The following is a 16669-nucleotide window of genomic DNA, read 5'->3' on the forward strand; positions in this document are numbered from 1 at the left end:
GGGACCTCCATGCAGCATGGAGCTCGGACCTCTTCAGGCAAGTACCTGCTTCAGGCAAGTACCTCCCTGCAGCAACTGCACCATAACCCCTGCTTTAGAGTTCGCTGACGCAACAGGAGGCGAGGGGCTAATGTCCTTTACACTGTGCCTGGGCCACTGTTCGCAGAGGGAGAACGATTCTCTGCCAAATTCTGTCCTGGCAGGAAATTCAGACCAGACTGCTCTGCATACCTACCAAATGGCTGAGCATGCAAGTGATCCATGACCAGGGTGTCAACTCCAGAGAGCCGCAGGTACCAAAAATTCAGTGCGGTCTCATTCACTGCTTAGCTTAGGTGAAAGGACCTGAGGAGTCTTCTACTTACAGGTGAAACTGGAGCAACCTCTTCTATTGCTGTCTGTCAAGAACTGACAAGAAACAATTTAAAGAAACAAAGTGCTAAAAGGAAAATAATTTTGCTCAGTTTATTGATGCAATTTCTAAGAAGCCAGAGCAGCAGAACTTATATATGCAGTTGAAAAATAACATCCTTGGTATTGTATTAAGTTTCCATTAAAGATCATTGGATGTCTTGCAAATAGGTGATCTCATAAAGATATAAATTGTCAGAGACATATGTATAGCCCTTTGTGAAATGTTCCATCCAGTCAGTTTTAGCTTAAGCAGAAGCAAACTCTCAAACAAAATGCATAAATACTTTCCTGTCACATTTAAAAGAGATGTACATTTAAATCTGGCATTGATATTTATTTGGAAACCTAAGTATCACGCGATATTGAAATGGTGATTTTAGATGCCTAGAATTTTGATTTCTCCAGTTCTTTATTTTAGTACATTAATCTCAGGGACTGTGTTTGGGCCCAATTACAGAGAAGAGTCTCCTGCTATATAGATCCATTAACAGCATTAAGGTCCCAGGGCTTCTACACATAAAACCTGGACGTACAGTCAGTTTTTCTGGTTTCAGTCAGGCTACGCCTTTGAACACCACACCAGGGCTCACTCCTCATGCCACAAGTGGAAAAACAAACAAATTCCCCCCAAACTCCAAGCTCAGTATGTTTTGAAAGTGAAGGTTTTACTGTTCCCCCATCTCACTCCTCAGAGAGGAAAAAAATGCACTATTAGTACAAAATAGAGTTTTAGCAGCTTTCATGGAAGAAAAGAACACACACGAGGTAAAACCAAAAATATATTCTAGTTTCTGATTTGTGTAATGCTCTGATATTGCAGTAACTTCATAAGAATTAACAAAAAGGCAGTGCTTATAGCAATTTTGGAATTTACGTAAATGCTTCATCGAAATGAGCACAAACCGGGCAGTAGTTCAGAGGTCATGTAAAAGGACATCTGCACATTGCTGCATGAGAACAGGGCAGGCAGTAACCTGAGGGAACACACCTCATACCAACGTCCAGATGTAATGGTAAAGGCCAACTACAAAAGAAAGAAATTTCAGCTCCAAAAATCATATAGATAATTGGGTATTCACAGATAATTTTCCCATTCAAGCACTCCTCCTGTTGTTAGGGAGAAGCAGAAGTGAAATTTTCTGCTTGTCACAGCAGTAACCCTTTTTCCCCACTTCCTCGCTGACTCTCAGCCACCCCAGCTGTGGAGCCACAGATGGGCCACCAGCTGTCTGATGGAGAGACGAGGACCCCAGCCCTGCTGCCAGCCCTGCCTGCCCCAGCAGGCTGCCACTGTGTCCCCTCTGTGCCCACCGGGCCACAGTCACCTTCGCACCACGCCAGGGTGTGCCCGAGGCCCGCGGTGCCCAACCTCACCTCACCCCTTCCTGGCACTGGGTCCTGCATGAGGGAGGACCAAGGGCAACGCAAACGCAGCGGCTAACTGGCTGATTAATGCCTGCTACAGCCGGCTGGGCTGGCAGGAGCTCAGGGGTCCCTGTACACCCTGCTCCCAGCAGGTCCCCACTGCGGGTGCTCAGGGACATGTCCGGGGGATGGAGCATCGCCAAGGATGGAGACCCCACAGCCACCCTGCTCCACACACACACACACACACCCCCCCCGCAGTGCATGGGCTTTTCCTCAGGTGCAGAGGGAACCTCGCATGCCCCGTTTGCTGCCTGAGAAGGGATTAGGGAATCCTGATCAGAAAACAAACAAAAAAACCCAAACAAGCCATCCTTCAGAAAGGAAAACTTTCACTTGCTTTGAGGAAGAGAAGGACAACCCACGGTGCTCTCAGCCAGACAGCTATGAAGAAACACTTCTGTCAGTCTCCATACAACGTTAATGTAAGCACCATCAGGAATTCTATCTTCATAAGGATTTTAAGAAGTCATAAAAAGTTAGGCTAAAGGAAAGAAAATTAAAAAGCTGACTATCTCACACACAAAGTCACACTACTTGGTCCTTATCCGATTCATAGCACTTCAGGAGGTGCTGAGGAGCAGGCCAACGAGGCAGGTCAAGCAACCCCTCACCCTTCCTGCCAGGCACCAAGGGGAAAATCACCTTCTCCAGCACAGGCCCAGCACTACTTTGGGGACTGCCCCCCGCAAAAGGATCACCCCACCAACTGCTCTGCAGATACAGAGCATTGTGTAATTCAGGCCTGCTTGTCCAGGAACGTTTGTGGCTCAGGAACTTGTGAGAACTGAAACAAAACAAGTATTCTTAACACAATTTGGTAGAGCTCAGTTGAAATACCACAGTTGTACACTTTTTTTCTGTTTTTAAAGACATCATTTCAATTTACTGAAACAGGACAAAACACTAATCAGGAAAGCAGGAACATTCTGTACAGAAACGCATCATTGGAATATTCCATTTTTTAAACATGCTCCCCAAATCAGGCAGTGATGCAAGAAGAGCAGCTGGAAATGCCGCTGATGTTGCAACAGTCCTTCAAACAAGCGTGAGCAGTGATGAACACACAGATCATCTTGGGGACACAGGGAAGGGGTTGAGCTGCCTGCTTAGCACTACTGCACAGCACGTCCCCTGGGACACGCTGCAGGAACACCACACTGTGCATCCCACCAGGGCTTTGATCATGAAGTGAAAAGTTCACATACATTTTTTTATTCCAGAACCTTTAAAGGAGCTGCAGGAATTCCATAAACCCCAGCTAAAATCAGATGTGGTCGGTGTAGCACCTGCTCCATTGTCCTAGCATGCAGAACAGCCTGGCCATAAGGAAACGTACAACAAAGCACCTTAAGCCCATGCTCACATGTGCTTTGGCCTTTGTAACGGGCAGCAGAGCTGCCCAAGAGGTATGTGCTCACTGCGACCCCCACAAGAGAGGTTACTTGTTGAGGAGATAAGCAAAAGAAGGTTTTCACCTTCTATGTCAAGACATGTGACCATCACCATGCGCCAGCCACAGCCTCCGTTTGTAGCTTTACCTTTCACTGAAAAGCCCGACCTCCTTCCTCCTACAGCCCACGCACACCAGCCTGACATCCCCAGCACGCTCCTCCAGTCTCCCAGCTCCTCCTGGCACCCCCAAGTGGGGTGGGACGGGGCATGCTGCAGCTGGTTTGGGACCCAGCGGACTTCAGCAGCCCCAGGCAGACCAGAGCCTGGCCAGGCAGGCTTGGCAGGCAGCTGCCAAGCTCACACTACCACTGCTCCCACCATGCTGGAGGAAGGAGGATGGCTTTGATCCACCTACAAAACCACCAACTTCACTGCTTACCTCTGGTTTTACAGGATCTCGGTCTTGCCACAAGAAGTGGCTGAAATTGGCCAAAAGATTCACACATCTTTGGGAGGAAAAGCAGGTGGGCAGCACGCTGCGGTGGGCTGAGAGGGCAGGTGACAGCCTGTCCTTCCCCGGCCGCCCCATGCTCCGGAGGGCAAGGACCTCCAGCCAGGCCGCTGCCAGGAGTGCCCCTCTGCCTTGCTGCTTGCGAAGGAGGCAAGCAGCCCACCACCCCTCCTGCCTGCCCTTGGCACCCTCCCAAAGCTGCCAGGCCAAGGGTGCCCTGTGGGCATCACTGCCCCGGCCCACATCCTGCACTCGGCCGCCTGGGGCCCAGCCCAGCCATGCCACATGCTGGGGTGTCTCCAGCCATACCCAACCACGGGAGCACGCACAGCTATAACAGGGACTGAAATCACATGCAACGCTTTCTGAGCTCCTACACTGTAAACAAGTGACCTGTACACCTAAACGGAGCCCCTCTCCTGGCACAGACATGGCATGCGCCCAAATGGCACTCCTGAAACTGCATGGCAGCGACCATGGGCTCCTCACTCCTTGCCACAGCCACACGGCTCCTGTCCCCTTTGCCCACACCAGGACAGGCTTGGCCTTTCAGTGGCTGTATCCTGAAAGACAGACTATTTTTAGAGCCATTAATAAGGGAAAGAAAAACAGATCACATTCACCAGGGAACACATCTGCTGCTCTCAGAGCTTGTTCTAGCCGCCACTGTCATTCTGTACTGAAAAAGCTCATTTTTCCTCCTCAGTAGAGGGACTCTACTGCATCTCCCCTGTGCTACATGGCACAAAGCTGCATTAGGATGACTACATGCATGGCACATGCTGAAGTTGCTACCCTCAGCATGTGCACCACACACCAGTAAGTTACTGCAAAATCACGCAGCAAAATCACCTTGTCCAGTTTTGGACAAGTGTACTCTGAAACCTGTTTTTGAAATGGTCCTGTTCCCTTACCTTCCACAAGAAGGCCTAATTCAAGCTACAGCAAACACGCTGAGAAGTACAAAGGACGTGGTTACGAGGTAGCAGGGGTGTGTGTGTGTCTTTTATGTTGGTGCAAATTGTCTGGGTTTTTCATTTAGCCTTCTTCACCATTATCCTTCTTCACCATTATCACCATTAAGTTCAAAGTAGAAGCCAACTCTCACGTGGGTGAGTTTCCACAGGAAATCCTGCCCTTCGTTCACTCTTATCCCTAAAGAGAACTGTTTCCTTTTGCTTGAAAAGCAACCGCCTTGAGTCGTATGCCACAGTGAATACTTTTTTAACACTAAATATAGATTCTCAAGGAAGGAAACATCAGGCAGACAACAAAAGCGAGGAACGTTAGCATGCAGCATGCATTGTGTCAGATGGTACAGGCTCTCTGAAAACGCACTTATGAGGAACACATGCTCTGTTAACACAAAAAAACCTGCAGACTAATGAACAGCAGAGATAAGAACTTTTCTCTTGAGTTTGATAAAAATCAAGCATTGCTTAATATAAATTCTACCCCACCCCCCCAAGCAAAGACATGCACAGACCATAAATACACCCTATCACCACCCCAGCCCTACAAAATAGTCTGACTGATCCTCTCACGATAATGGATATATAAATTTGTTACATTTTTTTTAAACACACAAACTTAACCTACCGCTGTAAGCTTGCACCTTTTTTTCGTCCCACACACGGCACAAGACATCAGCACAAAATAACTGGTGCTCCCATCTCTGCAAATCTCCCCAGCCCGACAGTTCCTCAGCCAAGCACAATTGCAGCTTTGCTTGCGAAAGCGAAACCTTGTTCATTACAAGCCATGCACAACCTAAGCAGCTTGCCTGACCAACTCCACAGGTGAACCCACAACATGGATGGTGCCATCTAATTCCAGTTCCATCTTCAAATGATCATATTGTCCCAGACCACAAAGGACAAATGAGCAGAAGTAGAAGCTAAGCTGGAAGCTGCTGCATCCATTTGGTTACTTCCCCTCAAACACCTGGCTGAGAAAGGAGGCTGTCCTGGAGCTCACCGATGTACCGGCTCTCATGGTCCAAGTGAGGCGCTGGCTCCCACTTCAGACACCATCATCACCACGGCCTTCCCCAAACTGCCCTTTCCCTAGTTGCAGAGATGTCCCCTCTCGCACAAACTCCTCCAAGCCCACCCCCTGCAGAGACACCCTCCGAGCTCCTTGGTCTCCGGCTGCATATTCCGAGACACCTCAACAACAAATGTAGAAGTGCATTTATTGTGTAAAAATAAATGTCTACCTAAACTCGAATTGAAGATCCAGTCCAGAAGTCTTTACTTTCACCCTAAGAAGTCCAATAGAAGTTATCCAAATACAACCCAAAGTCTCAAAATTAAGCTTAATTTGTTACCTGGTCCTGCTGTATACAGTTAAAATGAGACACTTTTACTCAGTAATAAACTGACAGGTCAGTGCGTGAAGCAATATTCCTCACACAAACCTCTTTCTATACAGTGGCACAGCCTCATCGCAACTGCTCCCACCCCAAACTTGTCGGCTCTGATGCTATATTACAAATGCCACACTCTCCTCTTTCTGTCTTTATGGACAGTTATTTTATTTTTCCTTCTTTAATACTAGGTGTTGATATGTATTTATCAAATTTCCATTTGCCTCTCAATCAAACTCTTAAAAAACCTGTTAGATCAAGTTGGAGTTTAGCAGGACAGAGTACATTTCATAAAGATCCCTTTTTCCCTCAGCACCACTATGGACACAACAGTTAAGACTTAACGGCCACCACCAGGGGGAAGTACCAAAGCTTTCATTACCCTCAGGAGAACACAGTCTCAGCACCACCTGAATAGAGATTTAATATGTCAACCTGATTTTCAAAGAAAATTATCAAGCTATGTATTCGCAGGTGTGAACAGATTGATCAATTAATTTATTTTCAAACAGTTGTGACCAGTGGGTAGTGGTGTAAAAGGTATTTAACACCTACAGTGCTTGCAAAAAACCTCCTGCTACAAAGGGGCTACCAAAACACAAGCTGGCATTTCAAATAGAAAAACTGTCAAAACAAGCTTCTTCAGATCTACTGCACTTCCCATAGTGTTCCATCTTAATTCCCTGCACAATTTTCCATTACTTAGGCAAGAAGCTTTTTGTTTGAAACTGACCCAAAATAGCAATAGATTGTGAATAACATATTTTTTACAGTCTTCATTATAACTCCGCAAAACAAAAAATGGAAATGGACCTAAAGCATTCCTGTTTCTACAGCTGACCTCACATTCACGCTTTGCAGAATTAGGGCCCAAATTACCTTTCTGCAGATTTTTACCAAATAACAGGGAAGGATCACATCAGTCAGCAAACAGTACAGAAATTAAACCACATTTTTACAATATACCCACGGAAGTTAACTGACTACCTTCAAAGCAGTAATTTACCCAAGGAACTAAGGTTACTGCTGTTTAACCCACGCAACATGGTACTGGCAAACAGTTCACAGGCATTTACTAGGCATCAAGTACCATCTGTGTTGTTAGCTCCTACAACTGCATCAATTGTCTCAACAAGCAGGAGTTTTTACTTTGTGATTTATGCTTTTTTTAAAGAAAACTCCAAAGGCCAGGTGAGTATCTCAGTCATTCCTATGAAAAAAGTAATTTCTCACTGGTGGATACAGAAAGAAATTCGCAAACATGACACAAGTGCTCTCTTAAAAGGTAACGACCAGGAAGCATGTGAATAAGCCCCCAAACCCCCTGATTTTCACCATTGCAGCAGCTACAGCACTGGCAGCAGCCAACCGAGCTGCGGTTGGCAACTCCCCCTCAATGCTGCACTGCTCCTCCTGCTGCCCAGGCAACTGGCCCTTGCCAGTCCACGACAAGGACAGAAACACCTCAAACTCCAGCCCCAGGCACAAAAAGAAAACTATTTTCACAGTGTAAGTAGCGATTTGACATGCTGCACAACGAGCTCTTAGGTGCTCAGGGATATTACTTCTGCAAAGTTATTTTCCAAAGTGTCTTGTAGAAGTGAAAAGCAATTTATTTACCGTGCTTTATAAAAACATCTTTTTGACATACACTTTAATATTAAGTAGCACTAATTTCACACAAATGAAATCATAAAGGGTGAAGTAGGACAGTAAGCTGGATAAGGAATTAATTACATAAACAATGGCAGAACTCTAAAGAAGCACAGTGGCTGCCACAACGAAGACCTTAACTACAAAAGCAGAAGGTGAGCAAGTTTTGCTACCCAATTTACTGCCCCAGGCAACTTTCCTTCAAGGTTTCTGTGATCTGCTTCCCATCTGACTGCACTCTGCCATCCACCTTTATTTTGACTCAGTTTCTCATGTGTATTTCCCAGGTAAACACTTGGCAGCTTCACCTCCCGTTTTAATCTTCCATCAGAGGTTTCACCCAGCAACACACTGTCTCAGCTTACCGGTTTCACGTGAAATCCTAAATTACAGCTAGAAGGAGTGCCAGCCCTGGACCAGTACCCCAGCATGCCGGGCACTATAGGGACACCTGAGAAAAAAAAAAAAAAGATAGCCTATGCGCCAACCAATTATATTTTTTTTATATATATAAAAACATATATATATTAATATAATATTTATGTATTCATAATTGTTTAAAATCTAAGATTACAGGGAGACCAGCCAGCTAAACAATATCCTTCCATGCTGAGTTTTTTAGCATGCAAGGTGTTCAACTCCTGTCAAATTTTTACAGTACCTCCTTGAAAGTTTCAAGAAAGTATTATATATTTTTACAAGGAGGTTTCCCAAGCATAAGAGGCATCCCGGGACACAGCAAAACCGTATCTCCTGGCAAATCCAGTGAGTTAGAAATCAAGACAGGAGACCTTGGCCAAAAAACCCCAACAAAAAAACCAAAACCCAACCAGGAGCCAACATGCCACTATTCGGCAAAAAAATGTCTTAGGAAGGCTGAAGAAAGCAGGGGGATTTTAGGTTAAGTCAGGCAGCTTATTCTTAAAATAAGAGAATATAAAATAAATGAAGTAGCAACACAAGGGGTGAAATTATGCATGACAGCCTAGGAAAATTACATCCACAAGTGCAGTCTGAACAGATGCTATGGAAGATAAGTCTGCTTTCATCACAGGTAAGAAAAAGCAGTTTACAGTCATCAGGGTGCAAAACAAAAACGTGAACAAGAATAAGGCTGGAGGAACGACCATTAGCCTAGACTGCATGCAAAATGTGAGCAAGATAATGACTGAGCCTGAACTTGAGGAGCCAGAAAAACACTGTCTGCACTTGTGCAGATAAGACTACTCATGTGGGACTTTTTTAGAAAAGATTCACAAGCTCATGGGGGAAGATGCTATTGGTAGAAAGCTTCCCAGATATAAAAAGAAAAATAAAAATGGCTAGGCTTAGCAATATACAAAGCCACAGATAACAGAAAAAGAAAAACCCACATGCAAAGGAACTAGAAGTCTTTTCCAAATCACAAAGAGCAGAACCTTTCTTTAGGTATTGCCACATCCACCTGCACAAAGAACAGGTCCACAGCCCATCAACTACAAGTTTCAACACTGTAAGAAAGTCTGGTTCCAAATCCACAATTTCTTTCCTATTTTTGTAGAGAGCTGCAGCCTCCTAAGACCATTCCTGCCAGATCCAAATACTTGCCAGAATAAACAGTCTAAGCCCCTGTGCCTTCCGTATGAGCTGCACCCAGCCACAGCCGCGCCCGCCTCTGCAGTAGGAGTGCTTGCAGACCCACTTCCCGACATCCCCACTGTACTTGCCCAACAGTGTGATTGAACATGGGACCAGGATCCCCAAGGAGGCCGTGAGGTCTCCATCCTTGGAGGTGCCCAACCCCGTGGGCAGAGACCCCTGAGCTTCTGTCATCCCCGGTTCTCTTGGGCTCTGTGACCTGTGTTCATACTCTTACAGGTGTTTTTTTTCTACCCCCATCCCCCATAAAAGTGTGGCCTGCAGGTTGTTCTAAGTTGTGGATGCCCCATCCCTGGCAGTGCTCAAGGCCAGGCTGGATGGGGCTGGGAGCAGCCTGGGCTGGGGGGAGGGGGCCCTGCCCCTGGCAGGGGCTTGAACTAGGTGATCTACAAGGTCCCTTCGAACCCAAACCATTCTGTGATTCTATGAAAGCAACTCAACAGGGACCTCAAAACAACTGTATGTATTTAGCTGACAGCTGACTGCGCACAGAGTGCTAAGCAGTAAGTTTCAGGTTATGTTTCCCCCTTGCTGAACTCTAATGCTCCCCAAAGTTATGCCAAGCTCCTTCCAGCCCTGTTACTGCCATTTCTGCCAAAGGGACACACACTGCTACTAATGGGGCAGCCCCTTTGCTGCTGGGGACTGCCTGACAGCCACTCCCCCCAGCACCCGTGTTAAAATCACTATTTTGGAAATAGGAGAGTTTCAAAAGGATGTGCTACAGATAACTGTGCCTTGTCTTCTGGCCTACTGTACTCTCTGCTTGAATTTCAGCACTGCTCCAGAAAGATGCTAAAGTTAATTAATGCACTGCCAAACTCATACAGCACCTTCTTTTACCACAGGTTCACCCCATGGGCTCTTTACCACTGGGACACAGGGTGGGTGGCTACATGGTTATGTGCTGAATGCAAGGGTCGGTCTTTTAAGTAAATGACACAAGGAGAGATTTCAACTTTCAGCAACTTTAAACAGTGACTGCTGGATCTCACTTTTTTAAATATTCAATAGCACAGAAACAAGAAACTGGTGAAAGTTAGCTCAAGACTATATCTGGGTAAGAATATTCCTGGGAGTCAGAAAGAAAATGTGAAGAACTATTTCCTGCGTCTATTTTTCTTTTTTAAATACACAGCTGAGAAACAGTTTTATCTCTCAATGACTTCATTTGCTCTTAAATGCTGAAGTCAGTTTATGAGGCCAGTGAGGTATTTTGCAATGATGGGAAATTTACTTAACAACTGTGGAAAACCCCTCAACCTAAGAAGAAAACTACCCTCTGCCCATGTGGCATTGAAATACCCACCAGAGCACAGCAGATGTGACACCTGCTCTCGGGATGGATATACAGAGGAGCCACCCACCAAGGCACAGGCTGGGCCAGGCTTCCCCAGCATGGGAGTGGGCAGCACAGCCCCCCTCCCTGCCATCACGCAGGCAAGAGGGGCACCAGCCTGCTCCTGAGCCAAGCCATGCTCACACTGCACCAACAGCCACAGCGTGCAAGCGAGTTCTGGCAAGCTTGCAGAGCAAACTCCTGACCTTGTACCACCCCAGCTGCCCTGGTAGGAGGGCTGAACCCTTCCCTCTAGACTACCTTCCCCCGGCTTCCAAAACACAGGCAAAAACTATGCAGTGATTACCCGCTCAATTTCCTGATCCTCACTCTAAAAATCAGCAGCTGAAGAACATGGACTACTTTTGTTCATAAATTAAAAAAAGTTGAGCCAAACAAAACCTTTTTTTTTTTTTTTGGTTGTGGGGGGGTTTTGTTGTTGTTTTTTTGAGTTGGTTTTTTGGGGGGTTTGGTTGGTTTTGGTTCTTTTGTTGTTGTTAAGAGAGAGAAGCGAGGTTGGGTTTTTTACTGCTCAACTCATTAAATAGCACCTTGATTTCTACACTCATCTTAAGAATTATTCACAAGACACAGCCAGGAATAGAGACTTTCTATTTAGAAGTTACATCTCCAGAATGTTTTTCCTTACTGTAACACATTTCTCACTCAAATAAGAGACAAGACTGCATCAAGAGAACTGACATCACATATATTTTCTCAGAATTACTGAACTCTTCCTGACCTACTGTACATACACAGTTTGGCATACTAGACTAGAATAAACACATGCTCGACAATTAAACAAAATGCAAGCAAAGTACTGCGAGAATGCATACTCTGGGGTCCTGCTTATCTTTCATGTTTTTAAGAACATCACTCCATTTTGTAATGAAACATTCACCATCAACTGAATTCTGCTGCAGAAATGACCTAGACTTTTTTTTTTAGGGGTGGGAAGGGGCTGGGGAAGATATCTTCAGTTTAAAAACTTACTTTCCATCTCAAGAAACCTCCTACAAGCAAGGGTGCTACCATGGCAGGGATGGACCCTGGGAGACCTCGGCACTGGCCAGCAGCTCTCACACTCCCCCCCCAGGAGTCTGAAGCCGGCATGCAAGCACTGCTACTGCTAAGGTGTAAGGCAAACCCAGCATATGTATAATAAAGTAACAAAAACAAACACAAAAGCCCGTTTCCATGAACACTTTATAGACACATTTCATGAAGCAGTAGGCTTGATTCAACACCAAAACCCAAGCAAGCAATATCACGAGGGATCAGTGGAAATCTCCTGATGGCCAGCCAGCAATAATACTATTACAACCAGAATTTGTGTTTGTGGCTCCAGAAATTCAAAGCCACTATGGAAAATTTTGTATATTTAAACCTAACTATTAAGAGATATCCTGTTTGCAGTGAGGTAACACCTCTATTTTTCTCTGTCACAAGGAAGTGCACTTAACCTAGTATCAACATTTCTGAACGGCGCTGGAATGGCTCTTTTCCTGTTTAGGAAAATGGGCTTCAGGCTCAAGTTAGACCCTGACAAAAAAATAAAGATTATTTTTATTGACTTTTTCCTCTCTGAGATTTTTTTCATATTTTGAAACATTCCAAATGCATAATAGGTCACACTGGGAAAAACCATCTCTAGTTTTCTCTGACTGCTCGAGAAGAAACTGAAGTCACCTCACTAGGTACCACAGCTTGAGGATGCACTTGACGAGAATGCTGCAAACATGAGGACATACTTAAAACGACAGTTGTAAGTGTTTTTTAAATGTTACTTTTGGAGAGCTCTGGAAACATATTTATGCTGCAATATGTGAATTGCTGTAAGGAAAAGTAAAGCTGCCCTTATGTTCAGGATTGAGAATTAAGACCGTAACCACAGTCGCTATTCCCTTGGCACAGGCTGTGCCAGCAAATTGCCCCACAGCCCTTGGGCTTCATCTGCTGCCTCCTGACAGCTCACCCGAGGAGAGGGCCCACAGCGGCTGCGAGGGAGGGAAACAGAGGCTGCACCTCAAGAAACACCATCCTCGAGCAGCACCATGTGGGGCCACCCAACAGCACTGCTGGGGCAGGGGATTCGCTCCTGGGACTCAGTTCCTAGATAATTAAGGACAACTTTTTTTTTTGTTTTCCTAGAGGGAAAACATTCCTGCAAATTAGCATGAGCAAGTCAAAATTACACAGCCATTACAGAAGAACAGCTAGAAGGCAGACATGTAAAACAAAAACTATACTACAAAATTAAGTGTTTTATACTTATCCTGCTGAATCTCTCACAACAGTTGTAGACTCGGAGACAATTTTTACATCAACCCCACTAGAATAAAGCAGGTTTGAACCAACTTTATTCACCAATCTCTCTCTCTCTCTCGTTTCCCCACAAAAAAACAAACCAAAACACAAAAAACACACAGCTCCAAAAAAATGCCACAGGTTATAGCAGCAAAAACCTTGTGATTCCAGTTTTTAATTTCACAGAGTAGTTACACCAACTGGAGTACGGCACTAACATCAAAACAGTGGATGTCCCAACTGAAACTCCATGCAATCTTAGGTGAAAGCGTCCACCAAGGCCTCCACCCTCAGATGGGAATGTGTCCCCTTGCACACCCACAGCTTTGGCAACACAGAGCTTCTCTGAGGGGACATCTTTCCTCCATGAAGGAAACTTGCCCTTGCTCATCCCAAAAGCCAGCCAGAAGAGCACCATCTTTTGGGGTGACCCCATCCTCAGCAGACAGTCAAAAGCAAAAAACAGAAACCAGTGGAAGACACCACACCACCACTGAAGAGTGCTAGGATGGTATTTTCGGATAAGAGAAATCCTAACCAGCCTGCTTAGGGAAAATTAAACACTGAGACTACATAAACCCACCCTCACCAGAACAGGGCATTCAACAGACAGGCCACCTCCCTACACCCACAAGCAATACCATATCCTTCCCTGACATAGCCCAAGCAGGGAAAGCAACGCAGCCAATACAGGCGTTGGGACACTCGGACCATCAGGCTGGACCTCCGTCCCCAGCTCATCCACACGCTCATTTGTGCCTGGACTGGGATCTGGCACAAACTGAGTAGCACCCATAGCACAGAGGTCAGGAATGATACACCTAGCTGGATTCAGGTGAGAGAGAGCTGGGACACAAGCCAGTACACACCAGTGGACTAAGACATCACATCTTACTTCCAGGCACACAATACAGATGGTATAGACATGGGAAAACACTATTCCCCCACCTTTCCTCCTTCAAAAACTTCCCTGGAGGTAAACATGGTGCTAGTCTGCTAGCTTGCAGCAAAAGACACAGTAGAGAAATGTTTTGTTTTCAGACTGCCCAAGGCCATGGCCTGACGCTCTGCTTCCAAGGTCATACAGGTAGAGTCCCTCACATCAGCTTCAGCAAACACGGCAGACTGCTGCATCTGTTTGACTGCCCTTCAAACTGGCATCCCCCAAAGTGTTATTTATTAAATAACACTTAGAAGATGCACACTATTTCTTGCAATATCAGATTTCACTCAGCAAGAAAAGTGGCAATATCACACTCTCAATACTGATATTTTTTCCACTGTGCAATATACTTCTGAGCTGAAAGACTGTTCTCCACCTTATACTACCTTGCAATGCACCAATACAATATGCAGTTCATTCCAGAGGAAAAAAGCTATGCCAGCTGTCAAATCCTACAGCAAGTAATTCACAATCATATTAGTTTACACAATGACCAAAATCTGTTTCCATCCTTGAAATACATCTCAGTTTTCAGAGCAAAGCTCCACACTAGAAACTTGGTCTCTCACCAATTCAAGCCCTTCTGAAAGAGAAGTTTTGTAAACACACCCACAGCAAAAAAACCCTAGCCTTGGCAGCCAGAGCACAGGGCAGCAGGGCAGAGCAGAGCATGGCTGTGCTTGCCATCCTCCCAAAAAGCTATGGGCTGCTTACGTGCAGAAGTGGAAAGGGGAGTTGCGCAGTCTTGCACAGCTTTCTGGAGACAAAGAGAAGCTTTAATATATGACGTGAATGCTAACCCAAACTTCAGATCCTAAGGAGAAATGTAATTCCACCACCCCCAGAAAAAAAATAAATTAGTCCTATATTTGACTGCCAGAATATATTTATTTTTTTTACCTGTAAAGCTAAATATAAGTGAAGGCACTACACTTGGCATTTTAAAAACCAACTGAGTGAAATTTTTTTTCCATTCTGTTCTCACAACCTTCTTGCATGTCTTTTGCTCCCCTCTTCAGTTTTCACACAAAGTATTTTCCATAGTTACACAAGATTTACTCTTAAATACAGTTAGGGGTTAACAGAACTAACTAGAATCAATTATTTATAAACTAATTCTTCATTAGTATCTGGCATATACAGGCTACCATATACCTGTTTTCATATCTCCATTTGAAACTAGAAAGGCTTGGTATACTGGGATTAGCTACCTCCACCCTAGTATGCTGTCTGACTTCAGAGGTCACCACATTCACATCACAACAGATGTCTCAAGCTTTCTCCCTGATTCCACAGCAAAACATCAGTTTTCTTATGTTGCCTTTTCTAGTGTTAAGGAGATCAATATTCCACCTACTCAGCCAGTTCAGGTGTCCTCACATGACAAATACATCATGAAGATGCTGGCACTAGGGCTCAGTATGAGCTTGTCTGCTTTTTCACTTTATTTGGAGAGCAGACAGTTTGAAGTGACAGAGCACAGTTTAATAAATCCGAAATAGATCTACTCTTGTTTTCAAGTGTAACTTGCCTGTCAGAGACTCCTTAAAAGGCCTCCTTAAAAGACACCTCAAATTTCTGAACCATATTAAAACTTCAGAATTTTCCTCCCATCCCCCAATTTCCAGTCTTTAATTAATAGGATACTAGCTATAATGATAATTTCAGATTAAATACCAATGAAAGTGCAAAAGATAGTAAATGATGAAGTTGTGATCACTCCTGAGGGCTTAAGAGGGTTCTGGAAGGTACAGCTCTCCTTGGTTTTGAGTCTCCTCCTACGACGGATGCATTAAGTTGCAGTATGCTACTTCAGAGTTGACAGCAGCAGCCCCGGACTAGCAATTAGGGCATGATGACAAAGAAATCTCACCAGGCTAGGGAAAATGAAGGTATCGTTGCAGAGAAATTAATTTCCCTTTAGAGAAGTAACTTGGTTATTTCTAGCTTCTTTATTAAAGCAGCCTGCAAGTAGTCTTTCAGGATCCACCTTGCATCTTCACCACCTGGGTAGCTTTGTTGTGCTCTTGAGAATTGTACAGCAGCCTGGACATGCCAGGCGTGACCCATTCTGCGCATCAGACAGCACAGACCACAGCAGTGTTCCATCTGACCACAGGGTCTGTGTCAAAGAAGAGAGTTTATTTTAAGGGGTCCCATTTTAACCAAAACAGCACAGCTCCGGCTGGTGTCTTTAGACATAGGCTTCATGTGCAGTTTTACAGTCAGAAAATAATTCACCATGGCAACAAAAGATTCAAAGCAAAATCCCAGTCCAGGTTCCCTGACCATCCAGATTGGGCTTCTCATTGGCACAATCTCATGCAGATCAGATGACACTGACAAAAAGCAATTAATGAAGTGGCCTAGATCACACATGCTCAACACCATGTTCTACAGTACAGCTATGGTTTTTAAGCAATATATTTACAGCCTGATGAGAGGAGTGAATACAAGCAGATTCCAGATGCAAAGCACGTACATAAAATTAATCATGAATACTTAGCTAAAGACTGGTAGAAACAATCCTCAGGGGAGCAATTTGATCTAACCAAGCTGAATTCCAACTACAGACTGCAAATTCACTCATTTAAAAGGAACTGTATGGCTATACATATAGATATAGGGGGCGATATACATACATATATATCTCTATATCCATCTCCTGTGAAGAAC

The 16669-nt window shown here is 44.8% G+C and overlaps 1 protein-coding gene across 2 annotated transcripts in view; it reads right to left on the reverse strand.

Moving 5' to 3' along the window:
- The window catches only part of INPP5A (inositol polyphosphate-5-phosphatase A), a 257164-nt gene that overhangs the window by 208500 nt on the left and 31995 nt on the right, over positions 1–16669 (reverse strand). The window contains exon 1 of one of the 2 annotated variants that reach the window (XM_027784683.2): positions 8132–8211. The exons of the other annotated variant lie outside the window; for it this stretch is intronic. Within the exon in view, the coding sequence (XP_027640484.1) occupies positions 8132–8197 (66 nt within the window). The 5' untranslated portion in view covers positions 8198–8211. Of the gene's footprint in view, positions 1–8131; positions 8212–16669 lie in introns of those variants that run through there. 2 annotated transcript variants of the gene reach the window in all.

This window comes from Falco peregrinus, chromosome 1 (genome assembly GCF_023634155.1).
Source record: "Falco peregrinus isolate bFalPer1 chromosome 1, bFalPer1.pri, whole genome shotgun sequence".
NCBI classification, from domain to species: Eukaryota; Metazoa; Chordata; class Aves; order Falconiformes; family Falconidae; genus Falco; species Falco peregrinus.